Source organism: Eptatretus burgeri, chromosome 4 (assembly GCF_056783735.1).
Source record: "Eptatretus burgeri isolate ZD-2024b chromosome 4, Ebu_testis_v1, whole genome shotgun sequence".
NCBI classification, from domain to species: Eukaryota; Metazoa; Chordata; class Myxini; order Myxiniformes; family Myxinidae; genus Eptatretus; species Eptatretus burgeri.
The window spans coordinates 133,274,641-133,291,129 of NC_140964.1; the positions used below are offsets into that span (position 1 = coordinate 133,274,641).

The 16,489-nt window shown below is 45.1% G+C and overlaps 1 protein-coding gene across 12 annotated transcripts in view; it reads right to left on the bottom strand.

The window, feature by feature from the left end:
* The window catches only part of ACOT7 (acyl-CoA thioesterase 7), a 72,829-nt gene extending 56,544 nt beyond the window's left edge, over positions 1-16,285 (bottom strand). For 4 of the 12 annotated variants that reach the window (XM_085876304.1, XM_085876305.1, XM_085876316.1 and 1 more), the window contains exons 1-5: positions 14,815-15,019; positions 11,195-11,247; positions 7,380-7,497; positions 2,964-3,123; positions 2,782-2,873 (exon numbers count right to left, since the gene is read on the bottom strand). In XM_085876304.1, coding sequence (XP_085732430.1) covers positions 2,782-2,873; positions 2,964-3,123; positions 7,380-7,497; positions 11,195-11,247; positions 14,815-14,874 — 483 coding nt within the window. In that variant the 5' untranslated portion in view covers positions 14,875-15,019. The other 8 variants (XM_085876310.1, XM_085876306.1, XM_085876309.1 and 5 more) reach the window with 8 other exon arrangements.
* Between the last annotated feature and the right edge of the window lie 204 nt (positions 16,286-16,489).

Sequence of the window (16,489 nt, forward strand, 5' to 3'; positions counted from 1 at the left end):
CAGCCCACCAAACTCCAAACACCAACCACCACGCATTAGGTTCATAATTTTAGAATGGCACCTTAGGTATTAAACATAATAGCAAGGCTTTCTTTAAGTATATCAGTGGAAAAAGAACAGGTTAGGACCAGTGTGGGCCCATTGAGGAATAGCACCAGGAGCGTGGTTAGTGATGAAAGCGAGATGGCAGACTCATTAAACAGGTATTTTTCTTCAACTTTTACACAACAACAGTTAGGAAAATTGCCAATATCTGAGAGTATATAACAAGGTGGTAAGGAAGAGCTTTTCCAGAAGATCGAGGTTAGAGTGAAGGAAGTAAAGGAACAGCTCGGTAACCTCAGAGAACATAAGGCTCCGGGTACAGATAATATGCACCCGAGAGTATTGATGGAGGTGGCTGAGCAGGTAAGCGAGATGTTAACGGATATTTTCAATCGTTCCCTGGAGTCAGAACAGGCACCGGAGGATTGGAGAGGAGCAAATGTAATACCATAATTTAAGAAAGAATCCAGAGAAGAATTGGGAAACCATAGACCTGTTTGTTTGACTTCAGTTGTGGGGAAGGTGTTGGAGACATTAATTAAGGACCAGATGAGGAACCATTTAAGTAAAAACAAACTAATTAAAGGTCATCAGCATGGGTTTATAAAAGGTACTTCCTGTTTAACAAATCATTTAGAGTTCTACGAAGCAGTGTCTGATTGGGTGGATGAGGGAAAGGCAGTGGACATCGTATATCTTGACTTTAAGAAGGCATTTGATAAGGTACCACATCGGAGGTTGTTAGCCAAAGTGAGGGCTTGTGGAGTGGCTGGTCAGGTAGCTAATTGAATTGACAACTGGCTTCGTGATAGGAAGCAAAGAGTGGCTGTGAGTGGGACAATGTAAGTGGTGGGGACTTCAGGGATCAGTACTCGGACCATAACTATTCAATATTTCCATCAATGATTTGGATAATGGGGTAAAGAGTAAGATTTCCAAATTTGCAGATGACACAAAGCTTGGAGGTGAGGTGGATAGCAGAGGGGGTGGTGATCAGATTCAGCAAAGTATCTTGCAAAGTTTGGGCAAAAGACTGGCAGATGTAATTTAACCTGAGCAAATGTAAGGTGTTGGGGATGGGAAAGAACAATGAAAATAGAGATTACAGGATTCAATGGGTAATTTTGGAGCGTGTCACACAGGAGAAGGATCTGGGGGTGGAAAGAGATATGGGATGTTTGCAGGCAGCACAGTGCCAGGCAGCTACAGGCAAAGCAAATAGTGTTTTACATTGTATTCGGAGAGAGATCATTTATAAATCAAAAGAGGTGGTGTTAACATTGTACAGGAATTTAGTGAGGACCACATCTAGAATAGTGTGTGCCGTTTTGGTCACCACAACTCAGGAAGGACATAGATGCCACACAGAGGGTTCAGCGCAGGGCTACTGGATTGATTCAGGGCCTAGCGAGACTCAGCTATGAGGAGTGGCTGAAGGAGACAGGGCTTTATTCACTAGAAAGGAGGTGGTTATGAGGATATATGATTGAGATGTTTAAGAGAATGAAAGGTGGAGATAAAGTAAGTGAAGATGAATTATTCAACAGAGTAGACAATGATAAAAGCAGGGGCCAACAGCCTGAGAGTAAAGAACAGGAGAGTTAAGACAGTCATAAGGCAGGGGACTTTTACTCAGAGAGTAGTTAATGCATGGAATGGTCTCCTGGAAAGGTAGTGGCAGCAGAAAAAGTAAATAAGTTGAAATTAGAATTACATGGGTACCTTGAAGTTATGGAGATAGAGGGGTATGAGGATGTTGACAGGACTTTTAGGTAGTTTGAGCATTGATGGGTGATTGTGCGCATGTGTACGGAGTGCTGTTGGTGGGGGTTTTTATCAAGAAGGGGCAGTCACCAAGCCCATGACCCCTCCCCTGAGGGGCAGAAAAAAATACAAAAACTACAAAAAAAACCTTTAAAAACCCAACAATTATTTCACAAATTAAAACCTTTTTTTTTTTTTGCATTATTTTCCTTGGATCGTGTGTTGATAAATTAGTGTGGTGTTAGTGCACGCAAGATGGGTTGAATGGCCTCCAGCTGTGTTAGATTTCCACATACATATATATATATATATATATATATATATATATATATATATATATATATATATATATATATATATATATATATATATATATATATGTATGTACCCAGCTCATTCTGTCTTTTCCTCCTTTGGTCCAGCGTAGTCCGCAAACAGGTTAGCCGGGAAGGTCTGCCCCACTAATTTGCTCTTATTAGCCGGTGCGTACTCGGTCGTACACATCGAGTATCCGAGACCCCCCTTGACGCTGTCATTCCACTGGAAATTGTAACATGCAAAGTAGTGTGAACCCTGCCAGGAGTGGCGGTACGAATCGGCGCTCATGGTTGCTTCGCAACCTGCCGGTGCGCGGGAGTTATCTGAACCTGGCAGCCTCAGGACTGGGCATTTGGGAGACCCGAGCCTTGAACCCCAGATCGCAATAATATTAACATACACACATGCATCCATCCATTGGGACCATACTCTGTGCAGACCATTGGTGCTGCCTAAGCAGTCTCCTTGGCTATTGGACACAACCCTGGATAAGTGGTTCCAAAGAAAACAGAGTAAATTAGCAAGGATGGACTATGTACGTGCAACTCAAAAACAATACCTCCGGTGACTTCATCAGCAGAGGCATGAAAAAAAAAGTTTAAGCAATATTGATTTGATTTAAATGAAAAAACAATTTTGTTGTTTGAAAATCACCGGCATTGGAGGAACTGGGAGCACCTTGTCTGGACTTTTCACCGAGAGAGGAACATACCACAAGGAAGCCTTGTTGGTCAATCGCTTTTTTCCTGCAAACATCAAGCAGAATAGAACAATGGTCGGTGAATAAGAAAAGACAAGTACCTTTACATCACAACTGATGGTCCACATCAACCTACCGTCCAGAAGATTCTCGGCGGTGACTACAGCCTGCACCTCGAGCGAGTGCTGTGCAGTGTAGGTGACAGATGCACTGACATGTGCCACCTCCCCGATGAGCATTGGTGAGAGAAAATCTGTACGTTCCACTCGCACAAGTGCACTGACACAGTTCTCATGCTGCATTCGAAAGAACAGATGGGCATTTCAGCTCCAGCATCAGTATTACACGGATTTCATGTAATTTGTCGTTCTTTTTTGAGTACATATTGTGTTGATTGATATTGTGTTCGGACCAAAGCAGAATGGACCACGTATTAGAATAAATCCATTTACTCAGGACCAATTTATGTGCACCATTCATTAATGGGCCTGAGCTGGAGAAGCAATATTCCTCATTCAAATAAGAAAAAGAAAAACTGTGATTGATCCCTTCTCATCACTTGTGAAGCCTGAAAGGGACAATGAAACAGTGATAGACGAGGAATTATCTTTTTAAGGAAAGATAATCTACCTGATACAACAAATCAGGGAAAATGAAAATAAAACATGATGCCATCCTAAAGTTTTCCTTGCTGTGAAACATTGTTGGATCTTTAGTGTCAAGAACGTTGATGGATTAACATCGAAACAAGACGACGACGTCATGCAGAACACGATACTTCCAAAATCCATAAAACAAATTTGACCTCAAAAATAATTGGTGGTTGAATTCAATGACCAAATATGTAACTCCTCTTCAAATTTCAAGTCAATCGGATGAAAATGGAGGATTTCAGAAATTCCACCCGAGTTGTTGACCTTGGGACTACGTTGACCTTTTGACCTCAAAAACAATAGGCTTCTTCATGATAACAAACTCTACCATGTGGTGAAGTTTCATGAAGATCAGTTTAAAATTGTGACTTGGGGTGACAAACAGACAAACAGACAAAAAAGACCCGTATCTTGCCAAAAGATGACCACGTGTGACTTCTTTAAGGTCACACTGAGGTGAACAGAGCTGCTATCCACCAGGAGCGACTCCTTGAGGAATATCTGCCGACGAGAGATTCCGATGAGAATCGTTCTACAGAGTAACCATGAAAAATATGCTTTTGCCTCATAACGTCACCAAGTGACGTCATAATGTCTAAGGCTTGACATATCTAGAAAGCACTCATCGAGGTGTTCAATTTGAGGTACTACACGATATGGTTCCTAAAACTTGAAAATTTGACCTTGGGGTCAAATATGTTTGACCTGAGGCACTAACCATGAAGGTCAAGGCCAATCGCCACCAAAAATTAATCAGCTGAGCGCCAGACCATGAACTATATTCCCATGAAGTTTGAAGACGATCCGATCAAAATTACTCAAAAAATAAGGGTTTCGTCGACTTCCCTGATTTGCGAGAAAGTGGCCTTGACCTTTGACCTTCAAAATTTTATGCGCTGAAAGGGACCTCCTATAGGCCTCTGATATGCGAAGTTACAAAAATTTCCAATGATAATGCTCTGCAGAGTGATTTATACGTGATTACAGACCAAAAAAAAACAAAACAAAAAAAAACATGAAGGTCAAGGCCAATCGCCACCAAAAATTAATCAGCTGAGCGCCAGACCATGAACTATATTCCCATGAAGTTTGAAGACGATCCGACCAAAATTACTCAAAAAATAAGGGTTTCGTCGACTCCCCTGATTTGCGCCAAAGTGACCTTGACCTTTGACCTTGACCTTCAAAATTTTGTGCACTGAAAGGGACCTCTATAGGCCTCTGATATGCGGTTACAAAAATTTCCAATGATAACTGTGCTCTGCAGAATTTTTTATACGTGATTACAGACAAAAAAAAAAAACAAAAAAAAAAAACATACAAGTTGACGAACATATCTTGCAAAACTTCGTTTTGGCAAGATAAAAAAAAACATACAGAGAGACAGACAGACAGAATTACAAAATCGACTTCCCAATATACTTGAAAAATCTTTGATTTTGCAAGTAACAAGGAAATTCTGATACATATACAGGATGGTGAATAGTGCAAGAATGGTGTGATTAATTGGAAACACCAGAGGGTGAGAAAACCATTTATAGATTATCAAGAGCGAGGCAGAAGTAAAAGCAGGACATGGGAGGAGTGTTTGCAGTAAAATGTGATACTAGCCAGATCCCACATAAAGTTGAGGAAATCATGAGAAGGTGGAAAGAGTACTTTGAGAAATGAGTAAATGCGGAAAAGGAGGTAGAGGGAATGACAGGCACAGAAAACTGAGGGCAATGTGGGGAAGGTTGACGAGGAGGAGGAGAGGAGGAGGAGGAGGAGGAGGAGGAGGAGGAGGAGGAGGACGAGGAGGAGGTAAGAAAAGCACTTGACAAAATGAAAAGTGCGAAAGCCTCTGAAGTTGCGGTCGAATGAGTAGGCATTAGGGCTTGGGGGAGTAAAGTGCATGGTTAGCAAGGTGTGGGGCAGGAGAAGATAGTAGATGATTGGAGAAAGAGCATAAATATAGGACCACACATCCTGAAGATCATCTGCATCAGGAGCAACAGTCACTCAAACTCCCCCGCACACCTCCTTAGACCCTGATTTTCTTTAATGCCGTGAACAAACTTTGCCACGTCACGGGAAGGTCGTGGTCAAGTTTCATTGAAATTGTGTGTATTTTCGGAGAAGGGAGCAAATACATATTCTGGGGGGCTTCAAGGGCTATTGATGCGGTCAATACACCTTCGTTTGGCAGATATGAAGCTTGTGTGCAAGTTTCATCGAAATTGGGTGTTTGGTTCAAGCGGTAATGACTGAAGTGTTTACTCACTCACTGACTAACCTACGGACACTGCTCGAAAACATAAGCTCACGTGACTAAAGTCCAAGTGAGCTAATAATACCTATTTTCAAACAAAAAGAGGTTATCATTGTGGAAAGTAAAGGAAAGAGGGATCAAATTGATGGAACATGCATGTACCAGAGAAGTTTGTTGTCATTATGGTTGTTTGAAAAGTTAGAATTGGGTGTACCAGATAAGTTTATGAGACTGATACCGATAAAGCCAGCACTATGGTTAAGGACAGTAATTGGGAAATCAACATTTTAGAGTGGAAGTTTGTCTCCACCAGAGTTCTGCACGAAGCACCTTCCTTTTTGTGACAGTGCTAGATGTGCCGAGTGAAAACATCAGAGATGGAGAACTGTGGGAGCTCCTGTTTATCGATGACTTAGTCATTACAGCAGAGTCAAAGGAAGAGTAACAGAGAAGAGTGTTGGAATGGCAAGAGAGCCAAGAGAGGCAGGGATTATTTCAGATTAATGCTCGAAAGACAGAGCTGTTAGGGTGTGTCGTAAGACTGGAGCAGAGAGATTCAACATTGCAGACAGAAGAAGTGAATGGCTAAAACAAGTGGACAGATTCAAATACATTGGCTCACTACCAAAGGAAGGGGGAGGTTGTGAAGCAGGTCACAGAGTGACAGAGTGAAAGCAGCATAGATAGGGTGGAACTAAGGTAGTGGTGTCTTCTGTGACAGGATAATGAAATAATTGAAGGTAATTATTGACATGGCAGAAATTAGGCCGGTTATAACGCATGTTGTAGAAACATGGGATAATAAAAATAAAAAAGGAAAGAGGAGTTGGAGATGACAGAAATGAAAATGCTTAAAGGTGGATTTTCACAGGGTCACCGAGAGAGTGGTTGATGAATTGGACGGGAGTTGTATCGATTACAGAAAAGATTGGAAAGGTTAAGTTGCGGTGGTTTGGACAAAGGAAGAAGAGGTGGATGCGTAAAACGTTATGAGAGCAGTTTGTCAGGCATTATGAGTGGAAAGGATGAGAACCAATCAATAAAACATGGAATGAGATCATTAGAGAGAAAAAGATGAAAAGGACGACAGAGATCACCGTAGATGGACATCGTGGAAAGAGATATGAACAGCAAGGGATTGAGAGAAGATGACACAGAAGACAGAGGAGAATGGAGAAAGCAGATCCAAGTTGGTGACCGTTAAATGCTGGGATTAAGGGTGAAGAAAGAAGAACAAAGGAATGAGATATGTACATTGAAGCTTCATGATGCAGATATTCAACCAAAGTTGTTGTGAGAACATATTCTGGCTTCAAAGAGAACATCGATACAGCTTCAAATGACACCCTCTTAACTTCAGCAATGGATGAACTTTTGGCAGGCACATCATCCAAACGCTGACACTCGGGACACGCAAGCCAAACTCCGAGAACCCCCACTAAACTTACCAAGTTTGGTTAAGATCGGCCAAAAAACTGCAGGAGGATTCAGCGAACATACAAGCACATAGGCCTTTCACCAAGCCAAAAATCATTCCAAGAATAATTATAATCGGCAAATCATGTAATCTCAATGGACAGGCGTTCAAACACGGATGCCCCAAACACTGACAAGGCTCTCCCGGTGCCTCCCATCATGGAAATCTCACGCCTGGCTGGCTGTTGCAATGTCTTGTACTTGCAATGACGCCAGCCTCTTCAATCATCCGCAGTGCTGTACCCCCGTGAACGCGGCCCGCCACATTGGCGTCGTCGGGACGCATTATCCTACAGGGATCATACAAAGTAAATGCAGAGTGAGCACGGGATGCAACACGCAGTTTCAACCCAGTTGGTTGCAGGAAACAAATCACCCCCTTCACCTTCTGTGGCAGAGGTGATAAGTAAAACTTTTCTCATTTATAAATGCACAAAATCAGCAGTTCCAGATCCAGAGAGATAGCAAAACCTGCCACAATTTAATTGACATTTTCAAAACGGTGAAAGAAATCATGATTTTAATCAGAAAGCCCATAGAGTGTTTGTTTTGATCCAGATGGAAGAGACACAAATCAATAAACAACCTTTAGGAGATCGTGGGTGTGATGGCTTCGTGGTGAGGACACTGGACAAGCATTGTAAATATAAATACAGAGACTGCCACACCTGTCTGTTTGTGTCCACGTTTATATATTTTCGCTTTCATATATTTTTCCTCCGCAACCGCTTGACCGATCAACGTGAAACTTTAAACGTAGGAGGGACTTCCGATGGAATTTTTTTTTATTGATAACTCTGATGTCATTGGTCACATGGTCTGGCAGCCATGTTGGATTGAAAATAAAAACGTTAAAAAACAAAAAAAGTCTTCTTCTCCAGAACTGGTTAACAGATCGATGCGAAACTTCATACATATGAGCAACCTGCCATGAGGAATATAGTTTCAAAATTTAAACATCATCGGTCACATTATCTGGCGAGGCGAGATTGTGTGTTCGACGAATGCTACCTGCTTGTTCAAGATTTATACCTTACGGATATTTTGAAAACAAACTTTAGCACCTTGCCGACGACGCGACCCTGTGTGGGATGATCGATTGCACTTGTGAAAGGCCAGACTCCAATGTCCCTTTCATCCGACATGGGCAAGATAAGCTTCTGGTCAGCTATGGGCAACAAGGATCGACAATTAAACTCTCCGATCCACTGATTTGGACAGCGAATGGAAGATGTCTCCAAGTCACAGGAGCTGGAACTCCTTCGGCTTAATATCTGCCATGACTTATTATGGGAGAACCATGTTGCCAAGTCACCATTAAAGGCGAGTCAGCATGTGGATATTCTAATTAAACCTAAAGCATTCTCGAGTCGCACTGAATGAATTAATCACAGTGTGCACGACTTTCACACAGAGTTCCAAGGAGTACAGCTCCCCACTCTGGGCTGGTGTTCCCTGCTCCTTCCCACCTGCTCCTCTTGAGGTGATCAAAATCAAGACTTTCCACACAATTACAATCTCAAGATAGAAGGGGCGTTCCCATGGACTGTCACTCTTTCACCAGCAACAACTGGGCTCTCTATTTTATCGTAAGCTTTTATCTGGACTTGCTCTCCGACCCATCCTAATGCCAAGCAACCCAGGTCACACATATTCCCTCAAAGCCTTCACCTGTTCATCCTCAAAAGTCCAAGCTGGTTGACCACCTGCAATCATCAGTCCCCTTATTCTCCCAATTGTGGAATCATATCCTAATTGTTTCGTATGTCTCACTTAAGTCTTCCAAATGCACTGCTCTGCTGCTGTACTCGGACCCCGCTCTGCTGCCAGCCCTCATGCCCCGCTAAGCCGCCGGTCTTCAAATTGCGCTTCACCGCCGGTCCTAAAGTCCTGATTTAATCCAATGACAGAAGAGAAAGTTTGGCCAATTTCTTTGGTGATTTGTGAAACTTTGAAGTTGGTTTGTGGAGGAATATGCTTCTCTCGGCCATTAAACTACTTTGTGAAATGTATGGAGATGATCAAGTTGAAGTGATGTCTTACGACTCCCAGGACTAGTGACATATTATTACTCTTGCTTCTCGTCAGCGAAGTGATGGGTCTTCTATGCTTGTACTTTACATTGTGAAGTTATAAAGTTCATTCAGGTTTCTTCAGTCTGCCGACGGTTTTTCGCCATTGCCTAAGTTGGATACTTCAAAGCGTCATTCTTCCAGCATTTTTCGAAACTTGAATTAACCTGGTTTATAGTTGTGCTCATGGCTACTTCTCTTGGGAAATATTAATGTTCTTTGGGGTTGGAGCAGGGGGAGGGTCAGGGTCAGTTATTAGAATCAAGGCATGCTGGTTGTTTTAGGTTTACGAATACACCCACTCCTGAGGGGAGCGACAGTAAAGGTCATGTTATTATCCTCTCTGGTGTACATAGATTACAGTAGATCATTCTCATCATGGTATGGTGTTTCACTCTCATCTCGTGTTGTGAATATGGATGTCATCATGTTTGTTCATGTGCTATTGAGAAGCGGCATCATAACCTTTAGCGGCTAAAGATGACCCATCAATGTCTCCCACGTCAAACCAGGCAGGATCCGGGTGAGAGAAACTTCAGTGCTTCACTGTCTGCACCATGGCATGCCTTTCCACTCCCCATTCCCTCACACCCTTGGGAAGAGAAAGAAACTCTGACCCTTCAACATGGCTGTCCCTAATCAGCAACAAGCAAGGCGATGCACCATTGGACCATGCCACTTGACAGGTCAGGGCACTGATTTAGTGAGTGTCGGTGTAGTCTGATTGGGTAATGATACTGGCACTATACGTGGGGCAGTAGCCAGGAGGTGCAGCATCAACACCTTGGTGGTTCAGGAGGGGTGGGGGTGGAGGGAGGGGCATGACAGCAGGGGATTGGCATTTGTTTGAGACAGCTTACATTTGTTCTCGAGTGGTTGAGCTCTTGATGCCTGGCGGCATTTTCAAACTCGATTGGGTCTGCTGTTGGGATGGTCTGCCCTCACGAGCTGCTGTCACTTGACATCCAACCTCGGTCATCCACTGCCTTCCATGCCTTCCATTATCCTGCCCGGTTCAAAAGGAAATTATCCTGCCTCACCCTGCCTGCGAGACACCAGGATCACAGTTTAACACTGGGCCGAGATTAAAACCCAGGCAAGATGGCTCAGAGGAAAGTGTGCGTATCTCGAGACCATCCTGTCAGCCCTGCTTTTCTTCAAAATGTCAGGAAGTCCCATCTTGTTTGAATTTCTCGATATTTTGAAAATTGAAGCTTGCAAATGATTCAGCATAATAGCAAAGTTTGTCATTGTCATCCAGTTGTTTGTGCTGTTGTCGGAGAAGATCCTAGCAATGTGACAGAAAATGCACGTATTCTCAGAAATCTCAGACCTTCCGTCTCCTGGTTGCTAATCGGGGTTATAAGGGGGTCTATGGACCCCTTGATGCTGTTGCTTCATCAATCATTGGTACTGCCACACCTCTCCCTCCCACTCTGCCACATTGTATTCAACATCTTCCTACATATCCATGGTAACACATACGATGATAAGAGTTTGGCAGAAAGGTTACTCCCCTCCGAAAATAATTAATGAACTGTTTTATTTTTCCACCGACAATCCAATTGTGACATTACAATGTTGTCCTGCAATTACCTCTATTTCCAGGAGCTTGGAATCCAAATGGTTCATGGCTACCTTGAACCGGATTCAAAGCAACAACCTCAAGGATATCAGCCAAATGTCCTCAACACAAGGCCACCACTGTATCCAATTAGAAACAATCATAATTGGATTTAATGCAGCGCTTTTTGCATCTGGATACAAAAGAAAGCAAGAGTAGGAGAACAAGATGGAAAGGAAATGGGATTGGGGGAGCGGTGGGTGGGGGGTGGGGGGGGGGAGGGAGAAAATGGAGAAATAATACATCAATGAGAAATTATTACAAGGAAATTCGTGATTATTATCTGCTCACCTGGACATGTGGAGAGACATTGCGTGCAGTTTGTGTCGTAAAAGCCTCACCTGCTGCAATAAAGTGCAAAAAGAGATTACCACAAGACTAACTGGAGAGTTCAAAGAACACCTCACTCCACGCAGTCTTGAGAAAAAGGATATGGGAAAGGTCTTTTAAATTCTTGCTTTGTGATTCTGAGCACACGCTACATTGTTACGAATCTGGAAGCCTTGTGCACACAGACAGACAGCCGTCCCCGTAGCTTAGTTATTTCAATAAGTGTGTGTTTCTAGTTCGGGCCTCCTACCTGTGTCTAATGGGAATTACATGTGTGCGCTGCGAATTACTTTTTTAGTCATGGTTTTCTTTTATTTTTACATCAAGGATAACAACCACACGCCTTCGCCTCGCTTCCTCGACCCGACGCCATTAAGCATGTGGCTGGAGGTGAGGAGGTGGGCGGAGCCACAAACGCCTCCGCTCGGGACTCCGCCTGGAAGAGTGGGAGTTTCCCCGCCTACCGTGGGCCTGTCCAATGGAGGACGGCCAGGGAATCGCGTGATGAGTCCAACCAATGAGGAGGCGAATGGCCAGAGAGAAGAGGCCCCTCCCACCTGAGAAGAAAGTGTGGTAACTGGACGAGCGAGAAGAGAATAGACGGGATGGCGCGGTGTCCGCAGCTGCTGGTCTCGTCCTGTCGCTGCTTCTGGTCTCGCTGAGTTGCTGGCTCTGATTTCCTCGCATGCCGGAGGAGCGTGCTGGAACCAGACGCTGTCCTCCGTACCCGGTGCTCGCAGCGGCATCGAGTTGCGGGTTCGAGTCCCGCCGATCGAGGATGTCGAAGGCCGCACGAGGTGGGAAGGTTCGAGAAATCTCTGGTTCTCAGCTCATCTGTCCTCGAGCTGGGAACCTTCAATAATGACCTCGAGGTCCATTTCTCTTTTTGGGTATTTGTGTGTGCGTGTGTGTGTCTGTGGGCCCGTCTTTAAGTAGCAATTGGCTAAGTGCTTTTGCTGTACATTATTTGCATCCTTTATAGTCGGTTTAACTCTGCCCTTTGTGTTCCTTCCCCACCTATTCTAAATAAATACCCCTATTGTTGAATGTTTCAGCTCATCTTTGTCCTTTCCTTCATTGGTTTAGCACGGTGTTGGGTGATTAAAAAGGCTGTTGCCACCGTAGTTGTACATTTGGACCGACGGACCTCGGTAACCATTCGCTCGGGTTACGCACGGGTCGAGCACGCTCACGGCTCGTTCCGCTCGAGCTCCGTCGAGGGTGTGGATTCCTCGGTAGCTCACCACGTGGGTCTCTCGGTATTTTGAAGATTGGCAAATAACCCTGTTCCACGTGGCTGAATTATTGATGATTCACGGTCCTGTAAGGGACACGTACCTTCGGAGTTATTCGAGGGTAACGATCTGAATCCCGAGTGTTCGGTGGAGTCGACTCTGCTGCTCCAACTAGCGGTCGTACTCGCAGCCGATACCCGGCCCACAACAATATTTCCTACAAGCCGCCATTTCGTCTGAACCTCGATATTCCCCAACGGTGAGAGCAACAAATTTCATCGGTCAAGATGATGCGATATTTTGTCCAAGTACTGCGAAACTGAAGGTTGTTGGAAGTGACAAGAGGGACATTTGTGTTCTTCAGTGTTCAAATAGATAATTGAAATGAAATACATGTTTTCAAAGCTGTAAAAAAATAAAAATAAAAATTTTCTAACCCACCACTGATGCACCATCTTTTACACCACCTTATTTAGTACATGACGTAGTTCTTCATACATGTTGTTTGTCCATCATTGTCCCAAAAACAGGAAATTTTCTGTTTAGAACGATTGTAGATTTTGTCTGCAAGACTGACAGACAGACTGAAACAATTCCTTTCCCTCTCAACAAATCACTGCAGACTTGGTCGAGTATCTGCGTCAAACGACCCATCCAAGACTGAAACCCTCACCAAGAAACTGCTTCAGCAGAACCGATTCTCTGCAGAGAGTCACGCTCTGCCCTGTAATATCGTATGAGTATGCAGTATAATCGTATGCAGCTTGTGGCTGCTGGTTGCATTATTGCTGCGAGCACGACTGTCGTCGATGCAGTGCACCCCTTCCCCACCTTTAAGTTTGGCCAGGATACATAATTTATTCAGGGTGCCGGTGATAGCTCACCAACTCTTCGCAAAGGACAGTGGGATCTTCAGCATTGAACAACAAATGCCGGCAGACAGGACGCCCACTTCAATGTCTATCCGAGGGATGGCACTACCTGTGAAACACCATACCATGTGAGAGTGTAAAGGTGGGTCGAGATGTGAACGCAGCCGAGATGACTTAGAGGTGAGCGCGCATACCTCTTGAGTCTAGGGTCAAGGCCATTCTGCCGGCCCTCATGACGATGACGTTATATTTGTTAATATATTTCTTCTTCTTCTCATCCTCCTCCTCCTCCTCCTCTTCCCTTTATAAGGGACGATATCCGATGGCACCAAGCTTCTGTCCTGCCTTGACCACGATACTCCTCCACCTTCCTCTGTCCTCAGCCAACTCTCTCCACTCTTCAGCCACCCCTACCTTACTGATATCCCTCCTCACACAATCCTCCCATCTCAAGCATGGTCAACCTCTTTTCCTTCTCCCTTGCTCCCTCATCCCATCCCCTTTTTGCCATTCTCTCTTCCCAAATTCACACCAAGTCCCCAGTCAATCTCAGTCGGTATTTTAACAACCTCCCCATCAGACTCATCTGCACACTCATCTGCAATCCTCCTGACCCAGTTGTTTTTGCAAATCTGCAACTTCTGTTGTTGTCTCTTTGTCAGTGTCACAGTTTTCAGAACGTAAATGAAGGTCAGTGTTACACATGACATCAAAACCTTCCCTTTCAGTTTCTTTGATATCTTTCTGTCTGCCATTACTCCCTCCACCCTCCTCCATACATTCGCACCCACATGAATCCTCCCGCATCACCTCTGCCTCGGAGTTACCCTCCACGGTCACTGTTCCTCCCAGATACTCAAGCCTCTTTCCCTGTCTGATCTCCTTCGCCTCTAACCTGATAATTTATTTTCTCTGCTGCCAGACTCACATCACCTCAATCTTCTCCAGACTCATCTTCAGCCCCCGTTTCCCACATGCCTCCTTTGACCCCCTACCACCCCCACCCCCCTACCACTCCACTCCCCAGAACTTCCTGCATCTCACTCACTCACTCTCCACACCACGTTTGCTGCCAGCACTACAATCCATATCAGCGTCAGCCATCACCATCTCTCTTGGGGAAGTGTCGAAGGCCTTCTCCAAGTCCACCAATCCCACTGCCATCTCATCTTGCACCTCCAACATCTCCATCAGCCGTCTCAGCACGAACATCCCATCCGCGGTCTCCCACCCTTTCTAAACCCCTGCTGCTCTTCTCCGATCTCCATCTCCACACTACTCCTTATCCTCTCGTCCAGATTCCTCTCCAGCACCTCCCCAGATCTTGAACATCACTCTTCCCTTTCCACGTCAGCACAATTAACCCTGTCCTCCACTTCTCCGGCATCGAACCCTCTCTCGTACATATGTTCAACAGCCTCTTCGTCCAACTGACTTGGACTTCTCCCGCCGCAATTACCACGTCTGCACACACCTCATCAATGCCTGGTGCTCTTCCCTTCTCCATCCTCTTCCAACGCCTTCCGCACTTCATCCTCCATGACCTCCACAACGACCGACACCCAAGCGTGTTCGAACCGTCTCACACACGCGGCGTACCCTTCTCAGCACTCACGTGAAACTTTCAAACTTTTCAAAAGAAAATAAAACTTTTTAAAACACCTCTTAATTACATCACATTTTACCGTGAACATCGAGCGTGCGAGGAAGGAATCACTATGCAGCAGAGAAACGAGTCGAGAGGGCGCGATGCTGCGCGAGAGCCTGCAGTGTGGTGCGGACAGGATATCTGTGATCAGGAACACATGGTATATACGAGGGAAGATCGACAGGTATTTCAGGTCCGTGACACGTCCGCACACGGGACAACCCTGACCCAATTACCACGAGCACTCCTCCAACCTACACACACAATCAGTGGATGGGAGAGGTGGTGAGGGTGGGGAAACATCGGGGCGAAGAGGTGCATCGCGGACAGAACAGCAGCAACAATGCTGGAGAGGGGGGGGGAACGTATTTGGAGGTTAGGTTGAGGTTAGGTTGAGTTGAGGTTCGGTTGAGGCTAGGTTGGGTGAGGTTGGGTGAGGTTGGGTGAGGTTAGGGTTGAGGTTAGGGGTAGGTTACGCGAGGTTAGGTGAGGTTAGGCAAGGTTAGGCGAGGTTAGGGTTGAGGCTGAGGTTCGGTTGAGGTAAGGTGAGGTTAGGTGAGGTTAGGTTGCGGTTAGGTTGAGGTTAGGTTGAGTTGAGGTTCGGTTGAGGCTAGGTTGGGTGAGGTTGGGTGAGGTTGGGTGAGGTTAGGGTTGAGGTTAGGGGTAGGTTACGCGAGGTTAGGTGAGGTTAGGCAAGGTTAGGGTTGAGGCTGAGGTTCGGTTGAGGTAAGGTGAGGTTAGGTGAGGTTAGGTTGCGGTTAGGTTGAGGTTAGGTTGAGGTTAGGTTGAGGTTAGGTTGAGGTTAGGGGTTAGGTTGAGGTTGAGGTTTAGGTTCGGGTTGAGGTTAGGTTGAGGTTAGGTTGAGGTTAAGGTGAGGTTAGGTGAGGTGTGTCGATATTAACGGGTTACTGAGTAATACAAGTCTCCGCGACGGAGGTTTTCATACTATTAGTAGTAATCAAACACGACGTGGTGAAGTTTTCACGGACTGTGAGGTAAAAAGGGACAACAACTCGTGTTTAATAAAGGGAAAATTGATCAATCGATTGAATGAATCGAGTGTGAAAGTCGACGTGTCGGGCGACTAAATAGACGACTCGTTTACGGCTCCAGACGATCATTTTCACATGACATTTTCAAACATCGAAAACCGAAGGGAAAACAAACATAAAAATTTATATAATATCACCAGAGATGCCGCAAGCGCCGTCCGCACCTCCGTCCGCACAGCAATGTTTGTCCTCTCCGCACGTCACTTCCTGTGCGCCACGGTCGTGCGGCATGACGGCATCGGGAAATGTCTGACCTCTCCGCACGTCACTTCCTGTGCGTCACGGTCGTGCGGCATGACGTCATCGGGAATTCGTTCAACTTTAAAAACCTGAACGAGATTCACGGCCGACGTGTAATTAATTATGGCTTCAACCGCACGACGTGCTCACTCGGCCATCTTCTCCGTGGTCGTTTCAACGCGAAAATGCTCATTATTTCCCGCTATCTC